Source organism: Hermetia illucens, chromosome 5 (assembly GCF_905115235.1).
Source record: "Hermetia illucens chromosome 5, iHerIll2.2.curated.20191125, whole genome shotgun sequence".
NCBI lineage: Eukaryota > Metazoa > Arthropoda > Insecta > Diptera > Stratiomyidae > Hermetia > Hermetia illucens.
Genome location: NC_051853.1, coordinates 6,945,200 through 6,972,513, shown reverse-complemented (window position 1 = coordinate 6,972,513; position 27,314 = coordinate 6,945,200). Strand labels below are relative to the sequence as shown.

The 27,314-nt window shown below is 47.7% G+C and overlaps 1 protein-coding gene across 1 annotated transcript in view; it reads left to right on the top strand.

Moving 5' to 3' along the window:
- LOC119657085 (vitamin K epoxide reductase complex subunit 1) overlaps positions 1 to 27,314 on the top strand; it is a 40,920-nt gene that overhangs the window by 5,111 nt on the left and 8,495 nt on the right. Inside the window, exons 2-3 of the mRNA XM_038063840.1 lie at positions 10,209 to 10,605; positions 10,712 to 10,821. Of these exons, the coding sequence (XP_037919768.1) occupies positions 10,439 to 10,605; positions 10,712 to 10,821 (277 nt within the window). The 5' untranslated portion in view covers positions 10,209 to 10,438. The remainder of the gene's footprint in view (positions 1 to 10,208; positions 10,606 to 10,711; positions 10,822 to 27,314) is intronic.

Genomic DNA, 27,314 nt, shown 5'->3' with positions numbered 1-27,314 from the left:
GCCGAGCCCTTTTTGCCGCCTTTTGTGTCGAAGAGTTAGGATCGTCCGAGGACCGCTGCCGCTTCGGTTTCCCCTTAGCCGCAGGTGCTCCGAACGCTCCTTTCCCCTCAACCTTGGCACAGCTCTTTGGTTGTGCGTTGCCCGAAGGCGGTTTGCCCGGAGGCGGTTTGCCCGAAGGCGGTTTGCCCGTAGGCGGTTTGTCCGAAGGCGGTTTGCCCGAAGGCGGTTTGCCCGGAGGCTGTTTGCCCGAAGGCAGTTTGCCCGAAGGCAGTTTGCCCGAAGGCGGTTTGCCCGAAGGCAGTTTGCTGTCCGTGGACAGGTGCTTACTCATGGGCAAGACTTTAGCCTCAGCAGGTGGCGCCGATTGGAGCCTGGGGTCAGGAGTACTGACAGAAGGGGCCTGCTTCAGCTCGTCCGTTAAGGACTGGGTCCCAATTGAATTGGTTCCCACTTGAATAAGTGGGGAATCTGAGTCTAGACTTAGGTTCTTCATCGATGAGCTCAGGGTTGCCCCTTCATTCGGGGTTGGATCGTCCCGATCGAAGTTTAATTGTGTTTGCTTAGTAGGTTTATGTTTTTGTTTTCTTGTTTTTTCATAGTTGGCTGCCATGGCCTCAATTTTTCCGGGGAAAGTAAGTCGATCTCGGCAGAGCCCCTTTTTGCCGAGACAAAGCTAGTTGAAACTGGGGGTCGCCTGGTACCCAGAGTTCACCGTTTACGGCCACATCTTAACCCCTGTGACCATTCAGCCCTCGGCACGGTAGTCACACCTTGGCTTGGGGTTTTGATTACCGCTTGGCTTCAGGTGTCACCTCCCGTTTCCTGGAGGATCTTCCTTACTGAGCTCCCTCATTACGTCAAGGTAGGTAATCGTCGAGGGAGTCACATCCCAAGAAAATGAATAATAATTCTTGCGAGCGAGCAGCGGTCAAAATTTGAGTAATGTAAGTACTTTTGTATTAGGGACAGTGTGTTATATCACATGCATTAGAATATCACTAGGTGATGTTGAGTTATGTCTTGTGAAAAGCTTTTCTTATCACAAAAGTAATATCATTATCTCGTTTCTTCAGGGTGGTGATGCGGTAATATTGTGATGTTAACTGATGTTGTGATGGTTGGTGATACTTCAATCAGGCTCAGCGATGGTGATGTGATATTATACTTTAAGGTGGTGTCATTTCAATTAAATATGTCACCTACTTATTTTTGATATAAAGAAAATAGGTTTGTCCCAAGTTATACATGCGATATATACAACATCTTTAAAAGTTTAGAGCAGTGGGAGGCCAAAATTAGTAAATTATGACAAAGTTTGGAAATTTGCAGAAAAATGTTCAGCCAAAATCAAAGTAGATAGAATAAAGACAATATTTTAAAATTGACATGAAAGCCCCATATGCGATAATGCAAAATTTGGGGCAAGGCTGTAAGACTCGCCTGCCCAAGGTTGTCCTCTTAGGCTTGCCACCGACGTTCAGACTGAATGAGTACTTCCCACGTTCCTTATATGCCTTATATGGGCTCTCGAATGCTGGCTGTAGAGGTTTCCGGAGGGCATCAGTTTTCACCAGAATGTGAGTACAAATTTCAGGTTCCCCAGTCTATTGTGGATCGGCGGCTGCGTGTGACGAGATGACGGAGGTGGCCTTAATTTGGGCACAGCCTCTTGTAGTAGGTGCAGCAATCCGTCTCTTTTGTCGCGGACCAGGTTGCCAAGGAGTCGAACGACAGCAAACTCTTCGCGGACGACTGTACGGAGGCCAAGCAAAATGAAAAGCAAGACCTGCTACTAAGCCGGCTCGTCGCGCGACATAATCACTGCCGTTAGCATCCGCTGCCAACGTTCTAGCATCCCATTGGATTGTGAATGGCATACAGTTGCCCGCTGAGGTTTGAATTCCAGGAAGTTTCCGAGTTGCGACAGGAGGTAGATTTAAATTATATTCCATGGTCTGTGATGAACACCAAATCGCGGAGCGACTCTCGACAGAGGGCTTCAGCACATGACTGTGCTTTTGTATCCTTCAACGGTTTTGCCTCAGGGCACCGCGTAAACCGATCAATGAATATGAAGCAATACTTGTAGCCGCACGAGTCTCGTAAAGGGCCTATAATGTCTAGGTGGATAGTGTGGAAGCACCTTGTCGATCTAGGGCATATACCTACTTCCTTCCTAGCATGTTTAGTGACTTTACACTTTTGGCATGCTATGTACTCTCTGGCCAAAGAGTTCACGTCCTTGTTCATGGACGTTAGACATGCTGGACACTAACCGATTCGTTGGCCGAATGCCAGGATGCGCAAGATCCAGGCTTTGAAGAATTGTATTATCTTCTGGGTTCCAGCGATTGTCGAAAAATCGACTGCGTCAGGGATGTTGATCTTGGATAAACGAGGCAAAGCGTCTGTGACTAAGTTGTCTTAACCGAACACATGTTAAATGTGCGATGTGAACTGGCTGATGTAAGATAAGTGCCGAAGTTGGCGAGGGAATGCTTTGTCGGGATTTTGCGGTAAGGCAAAAGTCACAGGCTTAAGCTTCGTGAACAAAATGAACGGCTTGCCTTCAAGAGAATATCGGAAGTGTTTATTACTTAGATACGCGGCTACTGGTGCACGATCATAAGTGCTGTAATTTCGTTGAGCGGGATTCAGCTGCTTTGAGAAGAAACCCAACGGTTGCCAACTTTGATTCGCCATCTGGTGAAGAGGAGCACTTACTGCTGTGTCGGCGAACAAGGCTAGAGGTCTATCTTGTTGAGGGAATGCCAAAAGAGTAGCATCTACCAGCTGCTGCTTGGTAGTTTCAAACGTTTGGACGGTTTCTGGAGACCACACAACCACTCGGGAATCCTTAGTCTTAGGACCAGACAAGAAAGCGTTAAGTAATGCCTGGTGGTGAGCGCCTTTTGGCAGGAAACGACGGTAGAAGTTCACTATGGCCAAGAACTTTCTAAAGTCTTTGCCCGTCTTTGGTAGCGGCAAGCTGGCGATCCCTTGCACCTCATCTGGGTCAGGTTGAATGCCGGCGCGGGTGATGAAATGGCCTAGGAATTTCACCTGTTGAGAATTGGGCCGTTTGCAAGAAGGCGTTGAAAGGTGGAAGAAGGCACAGGAACGCCATCCACGTAGACGACACAGAAGTCCAAGTTTCGTAGAACAGAGTGGATGAACTGCTGGAGGGTTTACGCCGCATTGCGCAGGACAAAGGTCATCCATGTGACATCGAGGAGCTTAAAAGGTATTCAAATTGCTGTCCTTGGAATATCTTCGGGAGCTGCAGGGATTTGATGCTAGGCGTTCGGTATTAATGTTGCAGTACTTTTAGAGGGGTGGGAAATCGACAACGTCTTGTTGTTGTTCGAGCAGGTTGAAAGTTTCCCTGACAACCGGATAGAGGCTGTACAGTCTATCAGGGAGCTATGCTGTGTATTTAACAGCAGCCTATAGTCAGGAACTCTGTGTCTAATATGAGGACACTGATCTCAGCCAAAATGAAGCGCCACGAAAAGGTCCTACTGAAGCCAAGACTCATGTCTACTTGTCAGGAACCGTAAGTTGTGATGGGCGTGGAGTTTGCTGCCGCTAATTTTAGCTGCTGGGGAAATAGTTCGTTGGGTCTGGAGACCGGGAGGACCGGGACTTCCGCGCTTGTGTCTAACAGATAATTGCCATCTGCAAACGTTAGGATGGTCTGCGTGGCCTCCGGCAGTCTCTGAAGTCACAAGGACTTTAGCAGCTCGGCATCAACCTTGTCCCCACAGCTGACTGGGTGTGCGGTCGCCAGGCGTAAAATATATGAGCAAGTGATTCAGCTTGACTGTCTCACTTACCGATAGGCGGGCGAAGGAGCACCCGTTCAGCACGTCAGCTACGAGTGCGACGGATTCCTCGTCCAGGTCGACTAATGCTGTGGTTGCTGCGGTTCAAGAATTGCTGGTAGCCTTGTCACCGCTGTCGTCCTTGAAATTAACAACTTTGTTTACGTCGACAGCGATGGTCTGTCGCCCATCACGAATTGCAAAATGACCCAATAAGGTTTGGTTGTGGCGAGGATGACGGTGGCAGTTGATTGTTGGTTGGTTGTGGAACAATCACGGAACTGTCTGGAGCAAAATATTGAGCTGTAATTATTCGCTCTGAATGCGACCTGGATCCATAAGTTGTATGGAAGCTTGAGTTGCTGGTCGTCTGATTTTCTTGGTTTGGCTACTTTGCGATCGAGTCCTGATTCTGCTGATGCTACCTCTCGTCAGACGTGCGATCGATTTTCTTCTTAATTTCGGTGCATTTGCAGGCGATGTGGGCGTGGTGATGATCGAAATCGCTTCAGCACCGCCCCTCCAAATTCTTGTAGTACGTGTCCATTCAGAAACAAACTATGGTAGTCCACCGTTGCTCACGGCAACGAAACGATGCAAGCATTCAATACAACTTTTCGTCAGTTGAAACCCAACTGACCCCTGGTAGACTCTGTAGAAGTTGCAGAAATCCACGAACCTCCCATCATTACCGTTACATCTCCATGGATGTCAAAAGTGGCATAATGCAGATGGAAGAATTGCTGGATCTTATTGAAAACCAACGAAACTCCTGGAGGACAGCTGAAGAGGAACTGATGAAAAACCACATCGCTACTGCAGCCTCTACTTGCCCAAAACGCAGTTGTCCTCAGCTCATCAGAAGGGGGATTAAAAGTCGACAAAAGGTGGTGAGGGGGCAACTGCGGGGATATGTGGACAAGGACGAATTCCGCGAGGTGAAGTGGAGCAAGCAGCGTTGAAAACAGAAGAAGGAACAACAACCTAAGTTGAATAGCGACATCAGTGGCTCCATTGTACCAAAGTCGATATCGACTACGACATCAGTTTCAAAGAAAAGGGGAAGGGGCAAACCACTACTGTCAGAGGCCATTCTTATTGAGCCTTTGTTTCGCGGAAGTTCTTCGAGAAGTTCGTAATAACGCCAAACTAGAAGACGCTAGGGTAGATGTTAAATCTATCCGGCGGGCTCGAGCTGGGGATGTACTTGTAGAGTTTGGGCCGAAGACCGAGAAGAAGAGTACATTCTGCGAGACAGTCCAGAGCATTCTAGGCACTAAGACAGGGGTTTCCAGTCTAGAACCTATGTAGACCCTTGAAATAAGGGATCTGGATTGTCTCACTAATACGAGATGGAGGAGGCGATAAAAAGGAATTACCCAGATGTGGGGGGTGCGGGTTACGTCTGTCAATTCTAGATGACAAAAATTGGTCATTGTCACGGTCCCTGAGAAGAACGCGAGCCAACTTCTCTTTTGCGGGAAAATAAAGATCGGGTAGATTATTTGCAGAGTAAGGCGAAGGGCAGTTCTAACCTCCTTATTTATTGAATAAGGCAGAAGGGCAGTTTCAACCGGCTACTCTAAGTGCTGGGCATACGGACATATTGCAGTGGCTTTTAAGGAACAGGACAGAAGCACTTGATGTTATAAGTGTGGCGAACCCGAACAGAAAGCGAAGACTTGTGATTCGGCAAAGTGCTGTGTCTTTTTGCAAGGACCGCCGTCTGCAAAAACTAGGCGCGGCTAATGTTCCTGGTTCTGGGCGTTTCCAAGTCTTCAACGAAGAGTTACAAAAAGCGAAAAGTCAAGCACCTTTATCCACATCTTGCAAGCAAACAGGAGTGCACGACCTGATGCAGCAGATGGTTCAAGTAAGAAAGGTTGACCTGTTGCTTTTCAGCGAACAGTATCGAGATAGGAGCTCACCATCGCGGTATGCCGATATATCTGGCACTGCTGCCATCTGGGTGAAAGGCACGGTGAACTTGTTACTGCTCGAGAGGACGGCTTCATTTGGGTTCATTTTGCAGAAGTTTACTCCACACCGAACGAATCTATACAAGCTTTTCGGAATAGGCTCGCCACCTTGGAGGACGAGATTATAAACACGGAAAGGAGAATTCTATTAGGACAAGGCTTTAATGCCAGAGCCTTCGAATGGGACATGTCTCAACCAGATTTTCGAGACAGCCACCAGGACAGGACTCATTGTTCAAAATACCGGTAGCACCCCCATATTTCGCCGCTCTGGTTGCGACAGCACAGTCCCAAACGTAACTTTTGCTACGAAGTCCTTATTGCCAGCGGTTCAACGATGGAAGGCACCGTGAAACATCCGTGCATTTGCTTCGAAGTTACAAACGGTCCTTCCCAATGTTCTACCGTCCGGGGAACACCTATCAGGTGGATCATCGGGAAAATCGACTTGGCAAAATTTGTCGAAGCTCTCACAAGAGGGGAAATTAGCGGCACGACCCAGACGCAACAATGAGTCTTATTACCACAGCTAGTAATGCATCGGCTCCCAAAAGGAAACAGCGTCCTGGGAAATTACCTGTACTGGTGGAATTGTTTGGTGAAATTGTAAGCCTACGAAGGAATTGCCTCAGACTTCGGTGGATTGCTCAGTGTGTAAGAGTCCAAGACGAAGTGATGCTTAGAACCGTACAGTATAAGAGTGGAAAAAAGCCACTCCGCCACGAAATGAACAGACAGAAGGTGGTAGGAGCTAATCAACGACCTTAACAGAGATTCATGTGGCCCCAGGTATAAGGTGGTTTCCAAAAAATTCAGTGCTCATTGGTCGTCCTGTTCTATGGAAGGAGGGAAAATGGGAGAAATCGTGCAGTCCTTTTTTCCTGTTCACCCCATCCGAATTGACGCTGCCGATGAAGGAGTGAGTACTGAGGAGTGCCCACTTTTAACGGCGAAAGAAATAGAGGAGGGGGGCCCGTAAATGAAGGACAAAAAAGCATCAGGAAAGGACGGTATTCCCAACTTGAAACTTCTATGTAAATACAAGCCGGACTTGGTATCCGGCGCATTCAACGCATTGTTCCCTTTCGCTGGAAGGTTGTGATACTTGTGCTGATAAGCAAGGGCAAAGGCGACCCGGAGACGCTCAGCATGTTGGACACAGCGGGGAAGCTGCTTGAGAAGCTTATCAAGTCACGACTGACTGACGGAATATGTGCTGTGGGAGACTACTCATCAACACAATTTGGTTTTAGACGGGGGCGATCTACAATTGATGCCATTGAGGAGGTCTTCCAAGCGGTAAAACTGACTGAGGCACATAGTCGCCACTGCTGGCGAGTGGTGCTCCTAGTGACCCCCGACGTAACAAAAGGCTTTAATTCTGCGAGGTGGTGTGACAAGCTTGAGGCACTGGAAAATCGTTTCCATACTTCAGGCTTGCTATTGCTGGTGATGAGGGACTATTTAAAGGACCGTTCCCCACTATACGAGACCGGAGAAGGACAGCGTAGAATTAAGGTAACATCGGGAGCGACTCAGGGATATATTCTTGGTTTGGACCTTTGAACGCCTTATACGGCAGGCTTCTACGACTCGAGATGCCTGATGATTCGCATCTGGTCGGATACGCGGATGATGATGCGCACTGGTTAGCGCATCCACGGTTGAGCCAGCTCAACGCACACTGGAAATAGTGATGTGACGAGTAAGCAGTTGGATAGCTTAGCATAGATTCTCCCTAGCTCTGGAGAAAACTAAAGTCGTCGTGACCAAGGAGAGGGTTTTCACAGTCCTCCCTATTGGTGCTCAGAGGTGGCAGCGAGGAAGATGGGGCGGCAACCTTATCGGCCAAACCAAAACCAAATGGCCGAGGAGAACCTCCATAGTGGTGGCACCGGGAGACGCTGTAATCACTTTGGTTTGCCGGCCGTGATTCTCCGTGATTCGAATGCTCCAAAGGCCTTATCAGGGCGATCAGACCCGAGTCTGCACGGGGACTCATCTGAAGTGGCAAATTGGTCACGAAACCTTACCAGGGGTATACTGGTACCATGGGAACCGGGAAAGCCCCTGGACTCACATATTTCGGGTGAACTCCTGTTGTATGTGAGCTCCGTTATTTGCGGTTGGCCCCCCTAGTTGGAGTTTCATGGTGGTTGTGGTTATGCTCAAGCGAGAAGAGACCTTCGGGCCTCGACGTGGTGTTGCGTATCAACACGGGTGCATCCACCAGTATGAATGCTAAGCCATGCACTTGGTATAGACTGGTACCGTTGTTGCTTGTTTCAGCAGGGCTCTGATTGTGGTCACAAAATCAATCCGTGTCTGAAGAGGACCGTAGGATTAAGTCTCACGACAGGTGCCTACGTAAAACACCATGGGCTTCACAGTCCTCCCTATTAAGGTTGATGAAACCATGATTTTGTGGAAGACGTTGGTGAAATACCTAGGCATCATGATAGACACAAAGATGAGCTTCTTCGAGCAGATTCGCAGCACCGCAGAGAAAGCTGCGGCTAGAATATTTGCAATTTGCCAGCAGAAGTTCAACGCCGGACGTCCTTTATCCAGCAGGTGTCGCTTGGTCATGAGCGCGGTTCAGTCCGTTCTCCTTGTTGATGAGAGCGGTTCAGTCCGTCCTTCTTTACGGTTCCGAAATATGGGCTGACTTCCTCAGTAAGGAAATACACCGTATGTGCTTAATACAAGTACAAAGACGAGGGGTTTTGCGGGTTGCGTCCACCTATCGGATCGTCTCGGAGCCAGCTGTAATGGCGATAGGGGGAGTTATTCCGATCTCTCTCCATGTTGCCGATCGGAGTCTTATATACCTCAGAAAAGGCGAGGGATATAAGCAAGCTGTCGCTTGTGAAGAGAGACCCCGTACTATCTGCGCATGGCAGCAATCTTGGGAACGGGACAAAGGCTGAAGAAAAAGAAGGTAGATGGACCGCTCATCATAGATGTACGGCTGTGGTTCAATCGAAAGCACAGTGAGGTTGACTATTAGTTAACGCGGTTACTCAGCTGACACGGGTAGTTAGCTGCGCCATCATTTTTCGATGGAAGGGTATCTTGGGTTCCCAGACACCATAATTGAGGCCATACTGTAGAGCGAAGACACGTGGAGTCAAGTGACACGTTGCATTCTCGTTTTTAAGACGAAAAGGAGAGGCTTGGATAGGAGAGATGCCAGGGTAACTGAGGTTCCTATACTGAATAGGCCTGGCCTGAGGTTATGTGTCAAACTGCTCCAGGTTAGAGTCCTAGGCGCTTCAAGGGGCTCTTTTAGCCGGTAGTCATGTCTGTAGACAGGAGTCCGGCGCTTTGGGGGTAAATGCATTTCCTAAGCAAGGAGGTAATAGTTGTTCCACTTTTATTTTTAGGAGAGAAATACCCTGGTATATCCGGCTCTCCCCAGAAATTTATCTCAGTACTCCGCTTGCTGGGAGACCCTATTTAGCTTGTCTCAATTTTTCAATTTTACTTTAATTGCGAAGATTCCTTTGGTAGCTGGTACTTCCTCAAATGTAATCCCCAATTTGCTGCAGTTTAAATCCACATGGCAGAGCAATTATTGTGTGTCATAATTAAATTTTGTTTAGATTATGCTTTCCTCCTAAATTTTGCGTCGTCCTTAGTAGCCGTCACTTCATGGAACTTTCCGGCTGGCAGAGCAAACGTAAAGCATAAAACTATGTATTGACACCTTTGGTCGTCTCGAATCAGCTCTGTTTGCTCGCTTGTCACTGAGAATACCAAAGGCAGCAGAGTGAATCCTTGATACTATATCATGCGACGACGACGAGACATTATTGAGTTCAGCGGGTGGAAGAACGCTTCCTCTCATATCCTTCAATAAACAAAATATCTGTCTGTTCGCATAGATAGTCGGAAATAAGCAAGTGAACGGGGGTAAGTTTAGCTTCAACAGTGTCTCATGGAAATATTCGGATAGTTTTGGAGGGAAATTAACTGGAAAGGACATAAGTGATGGGGAGTGGTTGATGGTCTGAAAATGGGATCAACTGCCAAATAGTACATTTTAGAGTCCTGCTGGGCTTTGCGAATATTTTCGACCTAACGTTCCCTTCTTGTTTTCCTTCCCCTGAGTAGAAATAATTCAGCAATGTTCAAGGACTTGTCCCGAGGACAGTGAAACAGCATCCCGTCCTCGACTTACGTGGAATGTCCTTCTGCACGATGTCGTAAACACTACGTAAATGAAAATCCGCCTCCACATGATCCATATGTGTCGCCGTTCTTGTTTTACCTTCGCTCTCTGTGGTCTTCTGCAAACACCGGTCGAATCCTCTACCGAGTCTCGACTCCTTTTCGTCCCGACTAGTGCCCGTGTATAGTTGTTATCACACAATCGAGAGAATGAAACCTTCTCTGTTCGCAGATTTTCGCTTCAGTCGTTGAGTATATTCAATGCAATCAAAGGCAGCAAACATACAGACTTTGGCAGGACTACATCGGTTGCATCAGCGACGACAAGCACAAAGCGGTACCTACTTTTAGCTCTGCAATTCACTCCCTGGAAATCCTGGATAAATCGCATTCAACGTCAACGTCACCACAGCAGCGTCGCCCTCATCATCATTGTCCTTCGTCCTCAACCCCTTTCTCGTCATGTACAAACGAAAATACAACACCTGGATAATAATATCGTGCCTAATTGGATTAGTCCTTTCGCTCTATGCAACCTATGTGGAAATTAGCTCGGAATTGGATAGGAACTATCGGGCACTTTGTGATATCAGCGCAAGGATTAGCTGCACAAAAGTTTTCTCATCCAGGTGAGTGTTTTGGACCGGTTTGCTTGCAATCTATTTTACAAAGTACACCTGGAGCTCACTGGGAGTTTGGGAATTAAGACTTGGTCTATGCAATTTGTTCTTGCAGATATGGAAAAGGATTTGGACTACTCGGACATGTTGTGGGCGAGGAATCGAAGCTGAATCAACCGAATGGATTTATGGGAGTCATGTTTTACATCTTTATCGGATTGCTCTGTGAGTACTTGTGCGGTGGTAACTCTTTTTGCGTTATTGAGTTTGGAAACTTCTCTGAGAGGGTTCCTTGTTGGCTTGGTTCATTGTTATGATTTGGGCCGGGTGCATTGTAATCAAGTTATGTGTTTTAAGGACTGAGTACAATATCCTTTACAAATTTGGAATGCGACTGTAATTTTCAGAGTGCTATTAAGTTTTTCGACCCTCTGCAGAGCCGGAGGTCATATAGGTCCTGAATAGCTTCATTGTTTGACTCTGTGAATTTGGCATTACCGTTGGTTATACGGCCTCCTGCTGTTCGTCTCCCGACTGGCTTATTCGGGCTGGCAAACCAGGTCTATTTTCTTTCGCTGGTAAAGACGTTTTCCAGTAAACCTCGAGGTTGTGGGGCAGTTTCTCGTTAAAAGCCCTAGTAGAGTTTTCATGTCCCACTTCTTGAGGTACAACAAAAATGCCGCTCTATCGGCCCCGGGTTCCTTCACAAAGATTTTCGCCTGCCGGCAGAAGTCCAAAAGTTCCGGCCCAACCTTTATGGATTTCGAACCTTGACGAGCCAGTCTGTCAGATTCCTCATTACCAGCGATGTTTGAGTGTCCTGGCGCACATATCTGGAATATTTTGTTCAGTCGACCAAGTTTCAGCAGGGCCTGATGACAACTTTACACCAACTGGCTTGATATATCGTTGCTGTTTAGTGTTGTTAATATTGGCCGACTACCGGAACAGATCTGAATATTGTGACCCCTTCCTTTTTGTCGCAAACATCCTTCTGCTGAGATCGAGCCAGTTCTTTAACCGGATTTCCCGGAGACAGCTCTGCGGCCGATCTGTTTTCCATGGCTCAGCTGTCGGTGAAGATTATTGAGTCTGTAATCCCAAAAGCCTCGTGACCATTTATTGACTACCCTTTTGTTTTGGTGATTACGATGGGGTATGTCTTTTCGAGGACGATTCTGGAAACCATCGGCGGGATATTTGCCAAAAAATTTACAAATTTCACGCATCAATTTTATTATTTATTTATGCTTTCCCTTTCACCTCCAAATGGAAATTTAGGATAGTTTCGAGTGCGACGGTCGGCGTAATACTCATTGCTCCAGAGCCTCTGAATCCGCGCCAGCAGCTTCCTGCTGTTAGCAAAGTTCAGTCTTGCCCCCCCATCCAATGAATCCGTTTCCGTGTTAGTCCCCAGGTCTAATCACTGCAGTCCTACAACAACAGAGGGTAGCTTGTAGCTGCACCCCGCTGACGTCCCTAGTGAACACAACTAGTCCAGTCTTCCTAGCGTTCACCGGGAATCTAATATGGAAGCACCAACTGTGGATTACATGTAGTGTTGTATTCACACACTGTGCCCGCAAACTTATCGATAATTATTATGGCTAGATCGTCCGCAAATGTTTGTGCGAAAACTCTTGGCTCCTCCAGGAGCCATAGCAAGGTGTTCATTACCAGGACCCGTAACATAGGAGAGAGAACCGTTCTCTGTTGGCAACTCCTAAGACACCACGCCTCAATAGACTTCTGCCCGACCAATATGTGGATCTTTCCCTATAGCAAGTGAAGGATCAATCTTCCAGTTGAGGACTGTATGTGTCTATTGGCCTCGAGATGAGATTTTGGATGCTGCCTGGAAAGTGCACTTCAAGCAAGTGGTTTGCCGTTTCCTTATCGCTTTCTGTGTACCTCCCGCTCTGTAAAAGTAGATAACCTAACTGCTGGCTACGTTCTTTGACAAGGATCCGCTTGGTTGGTTGAGGTTGGTCTCTTCGCAAAAGTGTCTCCATGCTAATCGTTTGGCCGACCTTATGCTTTTCTTTAGAGCCTTTTGACGCTCTTTTACCGAATCCAGCAAACGGCTGAATCAGACTTTAGAGCTGTGGTGAGGAGCACCCTTGTCGTTCTCCTCTGTTTCACCAAATCCGTGTTCCATCGTGGTGTTTTACCTTTCTTTGGCATCATGGGTGGATAGCTCTCTTCGAAGCACGCCTGATTGTGATCATCTGAGTTGTTTTCTCAATTCCAGCAATGGATTTGATGCGTCTCCCAGGGACCATAATTCGGGCGCTCAGTTTTGTTTTCGCCCAATCTGTATTACGTGGATGCCGAAATGGACTAGGTGGAGGTGGATTCGCGCCCATTACGAAATCAATGCGCTTGTGATCCGAGAACGTGATATCGTTTGACACTCTCCACTCTTCGACAAGAGCTGCAATGTCAGAGGATGCTACCGCGATGTCGATGACCTCTTGCCTAACCACGTTGGAGAAGGTGGGTTCATTACCCAAATTGAGGATCTGAAATTCAGTACCAGATGCTCCTGTAGTCTCGATCCTCTCGCGTTGATGTTGGAACTTCCCCAGCATATATGGTGGCGTTAACATCACATCCAGCTCAGGCACAATCACTGTCAGCGGCAGTGATCTGCCCAGAACTGAGCGATTTAAATACCTCGGGTTAACGCTATCAGCCAATGGAGAGCTGCGTTATGAAATTGCTTCACGCATTAACGCAACCTGGATGAAGTGGCGTTCCACAACTGGTGTCCTTTGTGATCGACGTATCAACGAACGTCTCAAATCTAAAATTTACTGCAATGTCGTCCGTCCAGTCGCTCTCTATGGTTCGGAGTGTTGGCTAACCATAAAAGACAATGAACGGCGTCTTGCGGTAATGGAGACGAAGATGCTACGTTGGACTAGTGGCGTCACACGTTTAGATCACATCCGAAATGAGGATATCCGCAATCGTTATGGGGTTGCACCGATCGTGGAAAAGTTGCGAGAGAGGCGTCTTCGATGGTATGGTCACGCAATTCGTGCAAACGAGAATTCACTTGCCAAGATTGGTCTGAACATCGAAGTCGATGGTAAACGACCAAAAGGCAGACCTAAGCAACGGTGGCTTGATGCGCTGGATGGGGATTTGAAAGCCTCGAGATTGCACCCAGATCAGGCATTCGATAGAGCCAAATGGCGAAACCGATCACGACGAGCCGACCCCACTTGTGAACGGGACAAAGGCTGAAGAAAAAGAAGAACATCACATCCAGCTATTATTCCCATTCCTTTACTTTTGGCATATCCGATAGCTGTGATCAATGTTCCACTGGGAACTTCGTCTACGACGTGCGGGAAATAAGCTGATCCCAAATATGAAGAATCTCTTTATCTCCCTGTTGCCCATTTATGGTCAATTTGGTCGTTGTGGTGTAGCCATCACATACGTCGTTAACCAAGGTTACTTGGAGGTCTTTTGAAACCACTATGCAGGAGCGGGGTCTATCACTTCCATTGGTATGCAGCAAGTCAGCATGTCGGAAGCTCAAGCCCCTAATTTCCTCACCAACAACCCATGGTTCTTCTATGAGGTAATATACATGTCTTGCAGCTATTGATCCGTTGACTGATAAGTGCAGTCCCGGCTTTACAATGCTTCAAATTTATCTGAGAGATATGGCACCTCATCTACGGTTCAGATGAAGATGCCGAGGGCTGCACGGCCCCTTCGATGGTTTTAGGAGCCGACACTTGTAATGTGACGGCCCTAAGTCCGTAGTAGAACCGGTGGCCCGTTTGTTTCTAAACCATCTTAATATCCGATTGAGGAACGCTGATAATGAGGAAAGTTCCTGAACTATTGGCTCTTCTTCCTGCTTTGCTACTCAATAGCATCCAAGTGGAAGTGTTGTGGTTGTTCTGGACTGCAAGTTGTTCCAGGACGTCAGCACTATTATGCTCTTCTTCTGGAAGCCAGAGAAAGTACTTTTTAAACGATGGAGGTTCGGAAACCCTCTTCAGGGTCAGTCGCGCACCCTCCCACATTTAGTTGAAGGAACCACTTGTTCGTGCTTTCGTCGGTAAATTTTGTCTGTCACATTTTATGGTGTACACCTACCGGCTTTAAGCGTAGTGTAATCCCTTGCAAGGATGCAGTTGTTACAACTAGGAGGAGTTTCTTCTTAAGCCGCTTACACTGCTCTGTATCGTAATCGGAAAGATTGGTCTCGTTATACAAGACCCATCCGTCGGCTTCGATAGCCTTGGCTGCAAATGAAGACTTATTCTTTGCTGTCCGGGCCTTCCTTGCAGCTATTTAAAGGGAAGATCTAGGATCGTCAGAAGACCGCTGCCGCTTTGGTTTGCCCTTAGTTGTAGTTGCCTGAGACGATCCTTTCCCTTTAACATTGCCACTACCCGGGGGTTGTGTTTTGCTCGAAGATGGTGTGCCAGGAGGCGGTCCTATGTCCCTGCTCACTCCTACCTACCGCCTTCTTCGTCTGGCTCGGTGGCGGGCTGATTCAAGTTCCAGCAGGAGTTGGGTCTTCTATTAGTGAATAAGCATTTCCTAAGCATGGACGCGTCACATGCCTTGGCGATGTATTGTGTGACATGGAGGGCTCTCTTCGTGGGACCGAATGCTTTAGTAGCTTGGCCTTGCCACCCTTCCAAGGAGCTTCCCTCGTCCAATGCTTTTGCAGACCAGCCTGATGCCTTTCTCGGCTTTAGTTATCCTGTTTCCCGGCTGACAAAGGTCAGATCTACGATTGAAGAAGATCCCCTTTTGCGAAATTTGCTTGAATCAGCTTCATTGGCCAAAACTAAATCCAACTGAACAAAAGTTTCTACTAGAATTCGGCCCCTTGCGCTACTCTCCTTGCTTCCCCACTTGAGGGCCCAAGCGTTGAAGTCACCGGCAATTACCACTTTCATCCAGAATAAGGTTGTCTAGCATGTCTTGAAATTTAGACAATGTGAGACTTTTCAACGCAGTGCATGTTTCTTCTCTGGATGTCACTTCGTCAATATCCTTCCACTATATGTAGATCTTATGTTTTTGGGCCCGAACTGTGACATTCTCCCTAAGCGAGTTCTTCACTTGGGTGCGAGAGCCTTCGATCCCAGCCCAAACTGGATCTTGGAAATTTCCACCCAGATCTTTCAGGTCAGGGTCAGATTCCACCTTTTTTTTTTGAATCTCCGCGTAAGACAAATTGCCCTTAGTGAAGATAACAATTGCCTCTCGGCGAATTCGTTGTTTTCTTCTTCGCCTTCTTGTTGACCACCTTCGCCCATTCACCATTTGCATTCCTCTTAGGTTTTCCTTCGATTGTTTGCTCGTGATGAACTCGGACAACTCAACTATTTTTGCCCCAAGCTACTTGAAGAGTAGTTCCTCCGGGTCAGGGCTCTGTTCTCTATGCGTCTTGGCCGGATTACTCCTTCTAAACGCATCCTAACCCAGCATTTAACTTGCTTTCGTCCTATTTATTTTTTGCCGTCTTTGGCATTTATGGAGATCAAGAACTGAGGAGCTTCTCCTTAATGGGTCAATTCCTGGGTCCCGGAGTACCTCGTTTAGTGGAGTACCTCCTGTGGTCGTCCGTCTTGGACAAGTGCGGTTGGTATTGAAACCGCCTTTGTCAGGGAGCGGGCTTCTTTCAACCCATCATTTTTTGGCTTCGTTATCAGTGTTCTTGGCAAGGTTTTGCTTCGCTTGAACACTTCTTCTTCTTTCTCTCTAAATCACTTGTAGCATTCGATGCCACGGTGGTCAAGTTGTCCACCACCGAGGCACTGCGGTCGAGGGATATCGGCGACTGGGAGCCTGTTTTCCCACAACCAAAACCCGCCGGTACTGGGGTTCCGTGCTCCTTCACCGTAAGTTTCCTCCTTCTCACTTCTTCCATGGTGGTTTTATTTTCAGCGTATCCTTCCCATAGCCATTTTGGTCCACGCACCAGCGATGAGCAAACACTTGCACATGCACAGTCAGAAAAGAAAAGTACACTCCAATCCCCCAACCGGGGTCGTATCTGATGGAAGAGCTGGCAACTTCGCACAGGTCTGTCTGCCTGTCACACGCATTTTTTTCGGAAACGTTTACACCTGCTGACATTTGCTGGTAAGATGGGAACTTTGAACGCTCACGCATACGCATAAGTTACATTGCTCTACGTAAAATTTGAGGGGGTAAAAATCATTTGAGGGTGCAAAATCAGGGTACCAAATGTAGTCATGTGGCGTATCAAATGAAAGGTCTTCATTACTACGTTTCAAAATTGGTTTCAGCTTTGACATTTGATTGACAAGGGTGGGAGGGGCGCGGGGGAGGCGGTACCTGGAAAAGGATAATTTTTTTCATGGGGCCATTGTCAGAGCCTACTCAACCGAAGAATCGGAAAATAATCAGGAAGCTGCCACTTTAGTGCCCAGGCTCAGAAATACCTTTCATATTGATTTCTCTGGATTGAGGACGAAGACTGTCGGTAGTAGGTGAGTGTTCGTCAGAAACGTTTAACTGTGCCGAATTTGCTGGTTTGACGGCTTGTGGAGGAGTTTAGTGTTCAATGAGAATTGCTGACAAGAATTGGGTACCCTGACTCGACATCATAGTGAGAGACGAGTTAAAAACGTAGTGATATCGAGTAGCCACCCGGAAAATCACTCAATAATGGTTAGGTAATATTACAACCGTTAGCAAGTCTATATGTAGGTGATCAGTACGGCCGCCCAAAGTATCGATGTTTCTCGGGGTGCTTCGGTTGAATCGATGGATGTTCGAGCGTTGCACGGCTGGTATTCCTCATCAATATTGTGCGACATCTTTTTACATGCTCAACCGATGTCCATTCTTTCCACGTACTTGAAAGTTATTTGACGCTGCAGGATGTCGTTTGGTAGACAAGGCTGCCCAGGTGATGGCTTGTCGCTAGGAGGGGTAGGCCGATGTTCAGTGAACACCGTAAAGGAGTCGCCTTTCAGGCGCGTGGGAAGGCGACCAATCATACCGTCATTTGTGCAATTGGGTATCCCTGGGCAAATGTCAAGTGGCTCTCATATTTGCCAGTGGTTTCTAGAATTGCCTTTGAGAAAACATACTCTGTTTTACACCAAAAGAGAAGAATGGTCGACAAGTGGCTACAAGCTTTTTGGGATCACAGACTGACAGATATTCATGAACGGGTCAGTCGTGGAAAATGGACGGCGCTTAGCGGTGTTTACGCAAAACCCAAATATGGAACTGGCCGGATTTGAAAAAATGACGACCATATTCTACGTACAGATATACGTCATTTTATCGGTAATAAAAGAATATTTGCGTAAACAGCAGAAAGTCGGATAGCGTTATCATCACTAAATGGCAACAAAATATTAGGTCCGTTCGTATGGAGTTGAAGCCGGATGCTGCTGAAACTTGGTCTACTCATTTCTAATGTGGATATCAGGGCATTTGAACATCGCTGGTCATAAGGAGGTTGACGAACTGGTACATCAAGTGTTTGGAATCGACAATGGTGGAACCAGAGTCAGCATTTGACCATTATCCATCCACTGGGAAGTCTATTATGAAGTGTGAAATTGCAAGGATTCACGAAGTCGCGAATGGCGTAATTTGAATTCCTTCCGACAGGCGAAAGTCGTTGTGAGAGAACACGGGGCCTCTGGATCAACATTTTAAATATTCCTTAAGAAATGGGACATGAAAGGCTTGGTAGGGCTTTAACGGGGCACCACATGCCCGGCCTCTTTATACCTCAGACGAAGATACCTCAGTAATGGTTTTTTTTCAACAAAGAGTCTTCGTACTCCTTCTACTCTGCCAGGAGCTTTCCTCATTAAACTAATCTAAAGGAGGCGCCGAGCTAATCGAAGTCCGCCGAATGCAGGAGGTGGTCCATGATGTGTTATGTAGAGAAGAGTCAAAATGGTGTTGTGATGTCCGTTGTTGGTATGCCTTTCTCCCTTACGGGCATTTGGAAATGGAGAGTTCCTCAGGAGGTGGTCCATAATGTGTTGAAACAACTGAGCTCTGTTGTATAGATCCATCAATAACTGGGTGAACTTGAAGAGGCCGAATGGTATGCCTTTCTCCACTATCGAAATTTGGTGAGAGGCCGTGCAGAGGTCGATTATGGAAAATATCCTTTCTTTTACGTATGGATGACATTCAATTTCTTGCAGGATCTCGACGGGCGTTTCTGACTTTGGAAAATTTTCGATGCCTTAGATCTTGCGCAGATCTTGATACCTTCTCCACAGACATTGTACCCGAGGCATCCTACCGTATTCTTACAGAAGATACCTTCGCTTGGGCTGATGTGTAATTTTGTTTGTTGTGGACCTTTGGTGCTCCCATGTTGCAGTACGAAGCGAGGTCCCTTAACAAGCTGACCACTCCCTCAGGGATCGTCAACAATCCTTCATGGGTCGCTTACGATACGGGGAGTGGCGTCCCCGAGGTGCCCGAGCAAGTAGTTCTGACCCCCTAGCTGGCATAACACTTGCGTCCTAGGTAGTAGCCTCGAGAAAGTTTCTCGGTGAAGAGCGAATTGCTAATGACCGATACACGCCGGGACACACTGGGAGTCCCCGGAGCCGTCGACAACTCCCTGTCGACGTCGATGGGGTGATGTGAGCCTAGCTCTGCCAAGGTGGTAGTTGTGGCGTGTATCAGGAGCCAGCCCCTTCGGGACCCTGGTTGGGTAGTGTGCATTGAACCGGTGTTAGTAGACCTCGTTGCCCCGAGCGAGCGCTGATCCGTCCGTGAATTCCGGGATCAGCTAAGCGTAGGTCAGGCCTTAGGGAACTGGGGTAGGGGCTGTGTCCCCGAGGGTATACCCGTTCCTGACTATTGCGGCCCGCTCCCTTGCACACGATGCGCTGCTAAACAACTCAAATCGAGAATAAAAACGAACGAAACGAGGAGATAGTGGAAATGGAGAGTGAGCTGGCTGCGTTTATTCGCAGCACGAAAATGCGCCGTTCGTCCCAGCGCCCAGCGAAGGACGCAACAAAGGCTGAAATACCCGACGAGAGATCGGGACGCGCAGGCGGAGAGAAAGACTCGAAAAGTGATGCAGCACCTGCAACCCAGATAGGAACCCAGACCATACAGCACAGTGCTGTAATTGGGGAAAGGGGCACAGTGGAAACTGCCGAAACTAATAAAATGGTTTCGAATATAAGCCGAGTGAGAGGACTGTCGATTACTCTGGCGCAAGCGGAAGAGGAAAGACTTAAAAAATGCACGGCAGTTGTGAAGCACATGCGATCTTCGACGTTCCTCCAGAAAAACGTCGGTAAGGGGGTGAAAAACGGGCTAATGGAACTGGAAGAGCTCCTGGACAGGATTTCATACTATGGGCGAACATGGAAAGTAAGACAAAATCCGCAGGAAGCAGAAACAACTGCGCTTCCCGAGGAGAACACCACGAGTACCAAACGGATCGCTGACAGCCCATTGCAGAGCGAACTTGGTAAAAAACGAAAGGAGGAAGGGACATCTGAAGGAGACTTCACTCAGGTACTCTCCAGGGCTGAAAAGAAGAAGGCGAAGAGGATCAAAAGGCAACAACACGTCGCGCCATCAGAAAAACCTCTGCCTAAAACTAAGGCGGACACGAAGGACGGAGTGTCAAAAGAAAAGGTGGGGAGACGAAGGAGGACTAGACCGCCAGCTTTGCTTATTAAGCCGACGGAAGGCAAGACTTTTGCGGAAGTCCTCAGCGAAATCAGTTACAAAATCAAACCCGAAGACAACGGAGTGGAGGTGTCTTCCATACGTAAAACGAAGGGTGGTGGAGTCTTAGTCGAACTAGACTATAAATAAAGTCACATTCTGTGAAGCAGTCAAGGGGCTTCTAGAAGAAAAAGCTTTGGTTTCTAGCCTGGAACCCACGTGTGCTTTAGAAATCCGAGACCTTGACTGTCTCACGGAAAAGAATGAGGTAGAAGAGACCATCAAACGCGAATGCCCGGAGGTGACCAATGTCCGGATTGGTATCACCTCCGCAAACTCCCGAGGCCAAAAACTCGCTGTGGTGGAAGTTGCTGAGCAATACGCGAGGAAGCTTCTAAACAACGGGAAAATAAGAATTGGTTGGCTAGTGTGTAGGATACGAGTTCGGGCCGCCCCAACCAAATGTTACAGATGTTTGGATTATGGGCACACATCTGCAAACTGTCGGGGACCTGACCGAAGGGCAACATGCCGTAAATGCGGTCAAGCAGGCCATAAAGCGAACACCTGCAATGAAAAGGAAAGCTGCGTCCCATGCAGGGACCGTGAAGCGACTGATGAGAGCATTGCGCACACTGCGGGATCGGGGCGGTGTTCAGTTTTCAGAGCAGAACTGGAAAGAGCTAGGATACGGTCAACATGATTCGCATCCTACAAATCAATATGCACCGGAGTGCAACCGCTCACGAGTTGCTAGCGCAGTTCGCTGCGGAGACCAAAGCTGATTTAGTACTCATCAGTGAGCAGTACCGAAACAAGGGCCCGGTTTCATGGCACCCAGACATATCAGGTACCGCTGCCTCCTGGGGGTTCTTGCCCAAGGCCGAAGAGATGGCTTTGTCTGGATTCGGTGTTCAGGGATAACGTTTATCTTACGCCGAATGAGACGATGCCGGACTTTCGTCGGAGGCTTGAGGCTTTGGAGGACGCTATCTTAAGCACGGATGGGCGGATCCTGGTCGGGGGTGACTTCAATGCTAGGGCACTTGAATGGGGCATGCCTCATACAGATTCCAGAGGGAAACGAATTCTGGAAATGGCGGCGAGAACAGAACTGGTAGTTGTAAATACCGGATCTACCCCAACGTTCCGGCGCCCGGGATGCATTGTAGACGTAACCTTCGCGTCGGAATCACTGGTGTCGCTGGTGGACGGGTGGCGAGTTCTGGAAGACTTTTCGGCAAGTGACCACCAATACATTGCTTTCGAAGTGGTGGACACAAACTCTCGGTGTGCGCTACCCCAGCGATCTTTTTGTGTATGGAACGTCGCGAAAGTGAACACCGGGAAGTTTGTCGAAACTCTGGGAACAGGTGGGACCACGCTCAAGGGTACTCCTGGGGGCGGTGACGCCGCGGCTGACACTGTCGTAAATTCAGTTATGAACCTGATAACGACGGTCTGTCCACTTTTCTCTATAAAAGAGTTGGAACAGGCAGTCCTCTCTATGAAAAACAAGAAGGCGCCAGGATCCGATGGTATTCCAGCAGAGGTATACAAACTGGTATTCAAACACCGGCCAGACCTACTGCTCGGCACATTCAACGCTTGCCTGAAAGAGAGCATTTTCCCTGCTCGTTGGAAAGTTGCGAGGCTTGCGCTGATCCCTAAAGGGAATGGCGATCCCGAACTGCCGTCTTCATACCGCCCACTATGTATGCTTGATACTGCTGGAAAAGCTCATCAGAAGCAGACTCGCTGAAGCGATAGGCGCTGCTGTAGATTTTAGAGCAGGGAGATCGACAATTGATGCTGTCATTCAAGTCGTGGACGCCGTTCGACGAGCAGAGGCACATAGCCGCCGAACTCGACGGGTGGTGCTCCTCGTAACGCTTGACGTCAGAAACGCCTTCAATTCCGTAAGATGAAAAGACATTCTAGGCACACTAGACAATACCTTCAACGTGCCGAACTATCTCTTACGGATTTTGAGGGACTATCTGAGGAACCGCTCCTTGCGCTATGAAACACTAGAGGGTCAAAGGTGGATGGAGGTCTCGTAGGGGGTAGCACAGGGATCCATCCTAGGGCCAGACCTCTGGAACGCTACCTATGACAGTCTGCTTAAACTCGACATGCCAGAAGAGTCGCGCCTGGTCGGCTACGCAGATGATGTCGCAGCGCTTGTTGCTGGACGCACTGTCGAACAGGCGCAAAGCGGATGGATGACTACTCATGGTTTCAACCTTGCACTGGAAAAACCCGAAGTAGTCATCCTGACTAAAAAGAGAATTCCAACCCTGCGTCCCATATCGTTCGGCGAGTCGATAATCGAGTCAAAATCAGCGGTAAAGTACCTCGGGTTGACTCTTGACTCAAAGATGAGCTTTTCTGAGCAAATCCAAGTAGCAGCGAACAAGGCTGCGGCTGGAGTTTCGGCGTTAAGTAGGCTAATGGCAAACATTGGGGGTCCTACGTCTAGTAGGCGACGCAGTCTGCCCTGCTCTACGGCGCAGAGGTATGGGCTGGCGCTCTTAACAAGGAGGTATATCGTAGACGCCTCGCGCAAGTACAGAGACGGGGAGCTTTACGGGTGGCGTCTGCGTACCGCACAATCTCTGAACCGGCCGTGATTGTGATCGCGGGAGTTATCCCCGTTGCCCTTCTTGCTAGGGAGCGTTAGGCCATATACAAGCGCAAGGGAGATGAGCCAAGGGAGGTGGTTGCTCGCGAAGAACGGCAACACACTCTAGACGAGTGGCAGCTCTCTTGGCAAAATGAAGCTAGAGGCAGATGGACTGCGCGGCCCATCGGCAACTTAGGTGCGTGGCTGAACCGGAAGCTTGGTGAGACTGACTATTTCCTTACCCAATTTTTAAGTGGGCATGGAAGTTTTCAGTCTTACCTGCACAAGATTGGAAAGGCGCGTTCTCCGGATTGTGTGTTTTGCAATAGAGTTGTGGACGATGCCCACCACACTCTTTTTTCTTGTGGAGGGTGGGATGGGGTTCGTCAGCAGCTCTATTTAAACACAGGGGATCTCTCTCCAGACAACATTGTGGAAGAGATGCTGAGGACTGCTGACAGGTGGAACCGTGTTGCCCATTACGTTCGGGCCCTTCTCGTTGCTAAGAAGACAGAACTCGACCGATCGAGGAGCCGGATGGCAGGGGGCTCCTTCAGCTGACAGTTCCCTTCCTCCTCTCCCCTACCGTTGGTGAAAGGAATTCCCTGATTTGAAGGCTCCGCAAGGCGGGAGAGTTCGGGGGCTAGCCCGAAGTAATGTGACAAACGGTTCCAGGCTAGCTCTCTGACGATGAGGAGGTGTTTAGTTGGTAGTCCGATGATGTACCGAATCGGCAGTCCAACACTGTGTGCGTAAATACATTCACCTGCCCTACCCCAAAAAAAGAAAAAAAAAAAAATCCTGCAGACATTCAATTCCTTGCAGGATCTCGACGAGCGTTTCTGACTTTGGAAAATTTTCGATGCCTTAGATCTTGCGCAGATCTTGATACCTTCTTCACAGACATTGTACCCGAGGCATCCTACTGTATTCTTACAGAAGATACCTTCGCTTGGGCTGATGTGTAATTTTGTTTGTTGTGGACCTTTGGTGCTCCCATGTTGCAGTACGAAGTGAGACCCCTTAATAAGCTGACCACTCGTTTGAAACGGATGTCGATGGGAAGACCATCCTAAGATAAGAAGTCTGCACAAATGATACTTCATTATACATCTGCGATGATGAATTGCCAGGAGTGTGAATGTCGCAGGCCGTTGTGTACGTACCTAATGTGGTCGCTGGTAGAATCAGGGGCAGCTGGGCTACGGAACCTGAGCCGATCGGAACTTGATGCGGGTGTTCTGATCGTAGACGTATAGGCGGTCTTCTGTGAGAAGAGCAGCGTGGCCCGTTGTCGGTTCGCCGGAAAGGACTCGAAAAGGTGTTGCTTCCAACACTCTTGCGCCTGCGAACTATGAGACTTGTTATATCATCACCAAATTGAGTTGGCTACCGGAGAGTTGGGGATGCTTTTTTGATGACCACGTTATCTGGACTCAGATTTTTTTTTGGGGCTGCTGGTCGTTGATTAAGTTGCCTTGGCTCTCGAGCGACTATAAGTGAGACCACCTATCGCCTCAGTGTTTGCAGTCCTTGATCTCTGAGAAATTCTGTGAAACCGAAATTGAATGCATCTTAAAATTAAGATATTATTCCACTGAGAAACGTTACCTTCCACAATATTGTTTGATTTAGTTGTTAAAATTTTACACTAAACTTTGCCGAAAAGACAAGAATACAACAACGCAAGGCCATCGCAGATACACAAAAGTGTGAAAATACATTTTCGCTATTGAATCTACAAGCATTGACCCAAAAGTACGTTTTGTTGGATGCGCCATGCGTTTTTCGAAGTGCTTACCAAATTATACAAATTAAATTACACACGCTTTCCACGGAGTGGATATGTATCCTCCCACGATATTGAGCCACAATCGGTACTTGTGGCCCAAAATGTTTTGTGCAAATGTGAAAAAAATGTGAAATTGAAACTTAAAATAGTTCGCACATAATTTTTAATTGTTTTTGGGTGCCTAAAAGCAATGTTGCTCACAATTTACGACAATATTGTCTTGGGACAGGTTCGGTGATGTTTGCTGAAAAATTAAGCGTGATTTTTCACACAACGAGTCGCTATTGGTGTTAAGCCTTAAGTATCTTTTCTCAGGTAATGGGATTTAGTTACTACAAGCTTTGCACCAGGTTTTGTGAAGGTAACAGATAGTAGTAGATATTCATATGATCTGAGCAGCAATTTCTGTAGTATCTTTTCTGAGATGAATGGATTTATCTAGTTTGGGCAAATATACTTGCGGGTAGCCTTTCGCAAGACTGTATGGTAGCTACTTTCATATATGCTGATAGCCCCCAATATATCTTAAGCATGAATTAGTATCGGCGCCGGTTCTCTGTAGATACCCTGAAGAATGCCTCCTAGCACACAAATAATTTTCAAATTTCCAAAACTAGCGTTGAATCTTTAATAACATATATCGCCTCCCTAAATTGGCCACCAGTCACCACAAAGCCCATTGAACATACTGAAATCAGCCTAAAAACTATTCCACTCATGAACAGACCCAGGTTTGGCTACCAGAAATTGCAAACTTCCCAAGCCAAAGTAGTAGCCATGTAGCCTCCGAACAACTTGGGGAAGTTGTAATTTTGTTTTCGAACCAAATTCTGAAAAGCCTCCAGATTATGATATGCAATTAATCAAAAACCGAATACTTGACTCCATGGAGAACTTCATGAGCGATGGACGGTCGTTTTGGGGTCGACCGGCCAGTGGCAGTCTGTGGTTAAGCCACATATCGTCATATTTGAGCTCTGACCATGTGAAAATTTAAATGACTCCCGGGCGTCCAAATTGCAACATGACTCTCTGCTTAGTGGATAATTGGAAGCTTTTAGGGTGCACAGTGGGTTCTGAGTGCTCCATGAAAACTGGTCAATTTAAAGTGGAATGAAAAGTTGGATATACGACCATTTGGGAAAATGTTGTAATATACGTTGGTGTCAGGCAAGTTGAATGGATTTGTCCAGTGACGCAGGTGTTTCTGTGACTGGTATCAGTCGTGGCTCTTATCTTGTGTAATTCAGGCAGAAACGAGCCATATTACATCTTAATTATAGTGGGTTGTAGATACTGCCACTGGAACATGCAATTTCATGGCGGATTGATAGTTCATATGACCCCAAAGTGATAGAGATAATTGAATGTGCTTTGAATGGAAATTCAAATAACATACCCTAGAAAAACGACCCGGCAAGCTCCTTAGTTGAAATTGTTCGTTGTTGTTCGAACTTGAGGAGTCCTAAGTCTGCTTTCACTTGATGGAGAGCAACTTACTCCCACTTTTCTTGCTCCACGGTCTCCTGTTTTCGGGCTTAACACCCAGGTTTTGGTCTGAAGTTCAGGCGAATTTATGTTCGATATAATTCGTACCCACAGTGTGTGGGTACTCCTAGAGCAGAGATCTGTCAGCGTCTTATGAGTTGCTTCTGCCCTGGTACGAAACCATAAGCCGTGTTTGATATCTTTCAATTTTTTCTATACTACGTTATCAGAAGGACTCCAAAAATTGACGCCCAACGGATGGCCTTTGGGACAATAAATAATAAAGGGCTTTATGGCAGGCGAAGCGTGAAAACTAGAAATAAGAATGCCACGATAGAGGGACGAAATATTCGCGACGACAATCTGAGGTTTTTCCTACTTCAGGTCAAAAGAAACGACAGCCTATGCTTCAGTTTCGAAACCGCATCCCTGAGCAGACGGCCCAAACTGGAGTCTCTTAACCCTGATCTGATATCCAGTACAGGTTCGACGGGGAGTCCCAGATTTTCCCCGTACACCATTTCCGCGGGGCTGGTCGTGAATACCTCTCGGTGAGCTGTGTAAAGGCCGAGGAGAGCGAAAGGCACGGATCGCGACCACGACAGATCGTCGCGAGCCAATCAGGTGGCCTTTAGTGTCCGGTGCCAATGTTCCAGCATCTTATTGGACTGCGGATGGTATGTAGTGGTCCTGTGATCTTTGAAACCAAGGAGCTTGTCTAAAGAGAAGAATAGAGTAGGCTCGAACTGCATTCCCTGGTCCATGATGATTACAGCTGGTAGACCAAAGCACGGGATGCATTCTCGACAGAAGGCATCGGCGCATGATTGTGCCGTCATGTCAGTCAGAGGTGTTGCTTCAGGCTATTGCGTAAACCTGTCGCCTATTGTGAGGCAATACTTGAATCCGTGTGAGTCTCGCAAAGGGCCAATGATGTCCAGGGAATATGCCTACTTCCTTTTTTGCGTCCTTGTTGATTTTACACTTCTGGTACGCGGTGAATTGTCTGGCCCAAGAGTTTATGACCTTATTCACAGATGGCCCGATGTATTTTCTAGCCACCGGAGACTGGTTCGTTGTCCTGCTGCCTGGCTACGCAAGATAGTGTACTGCATGGAACACTTC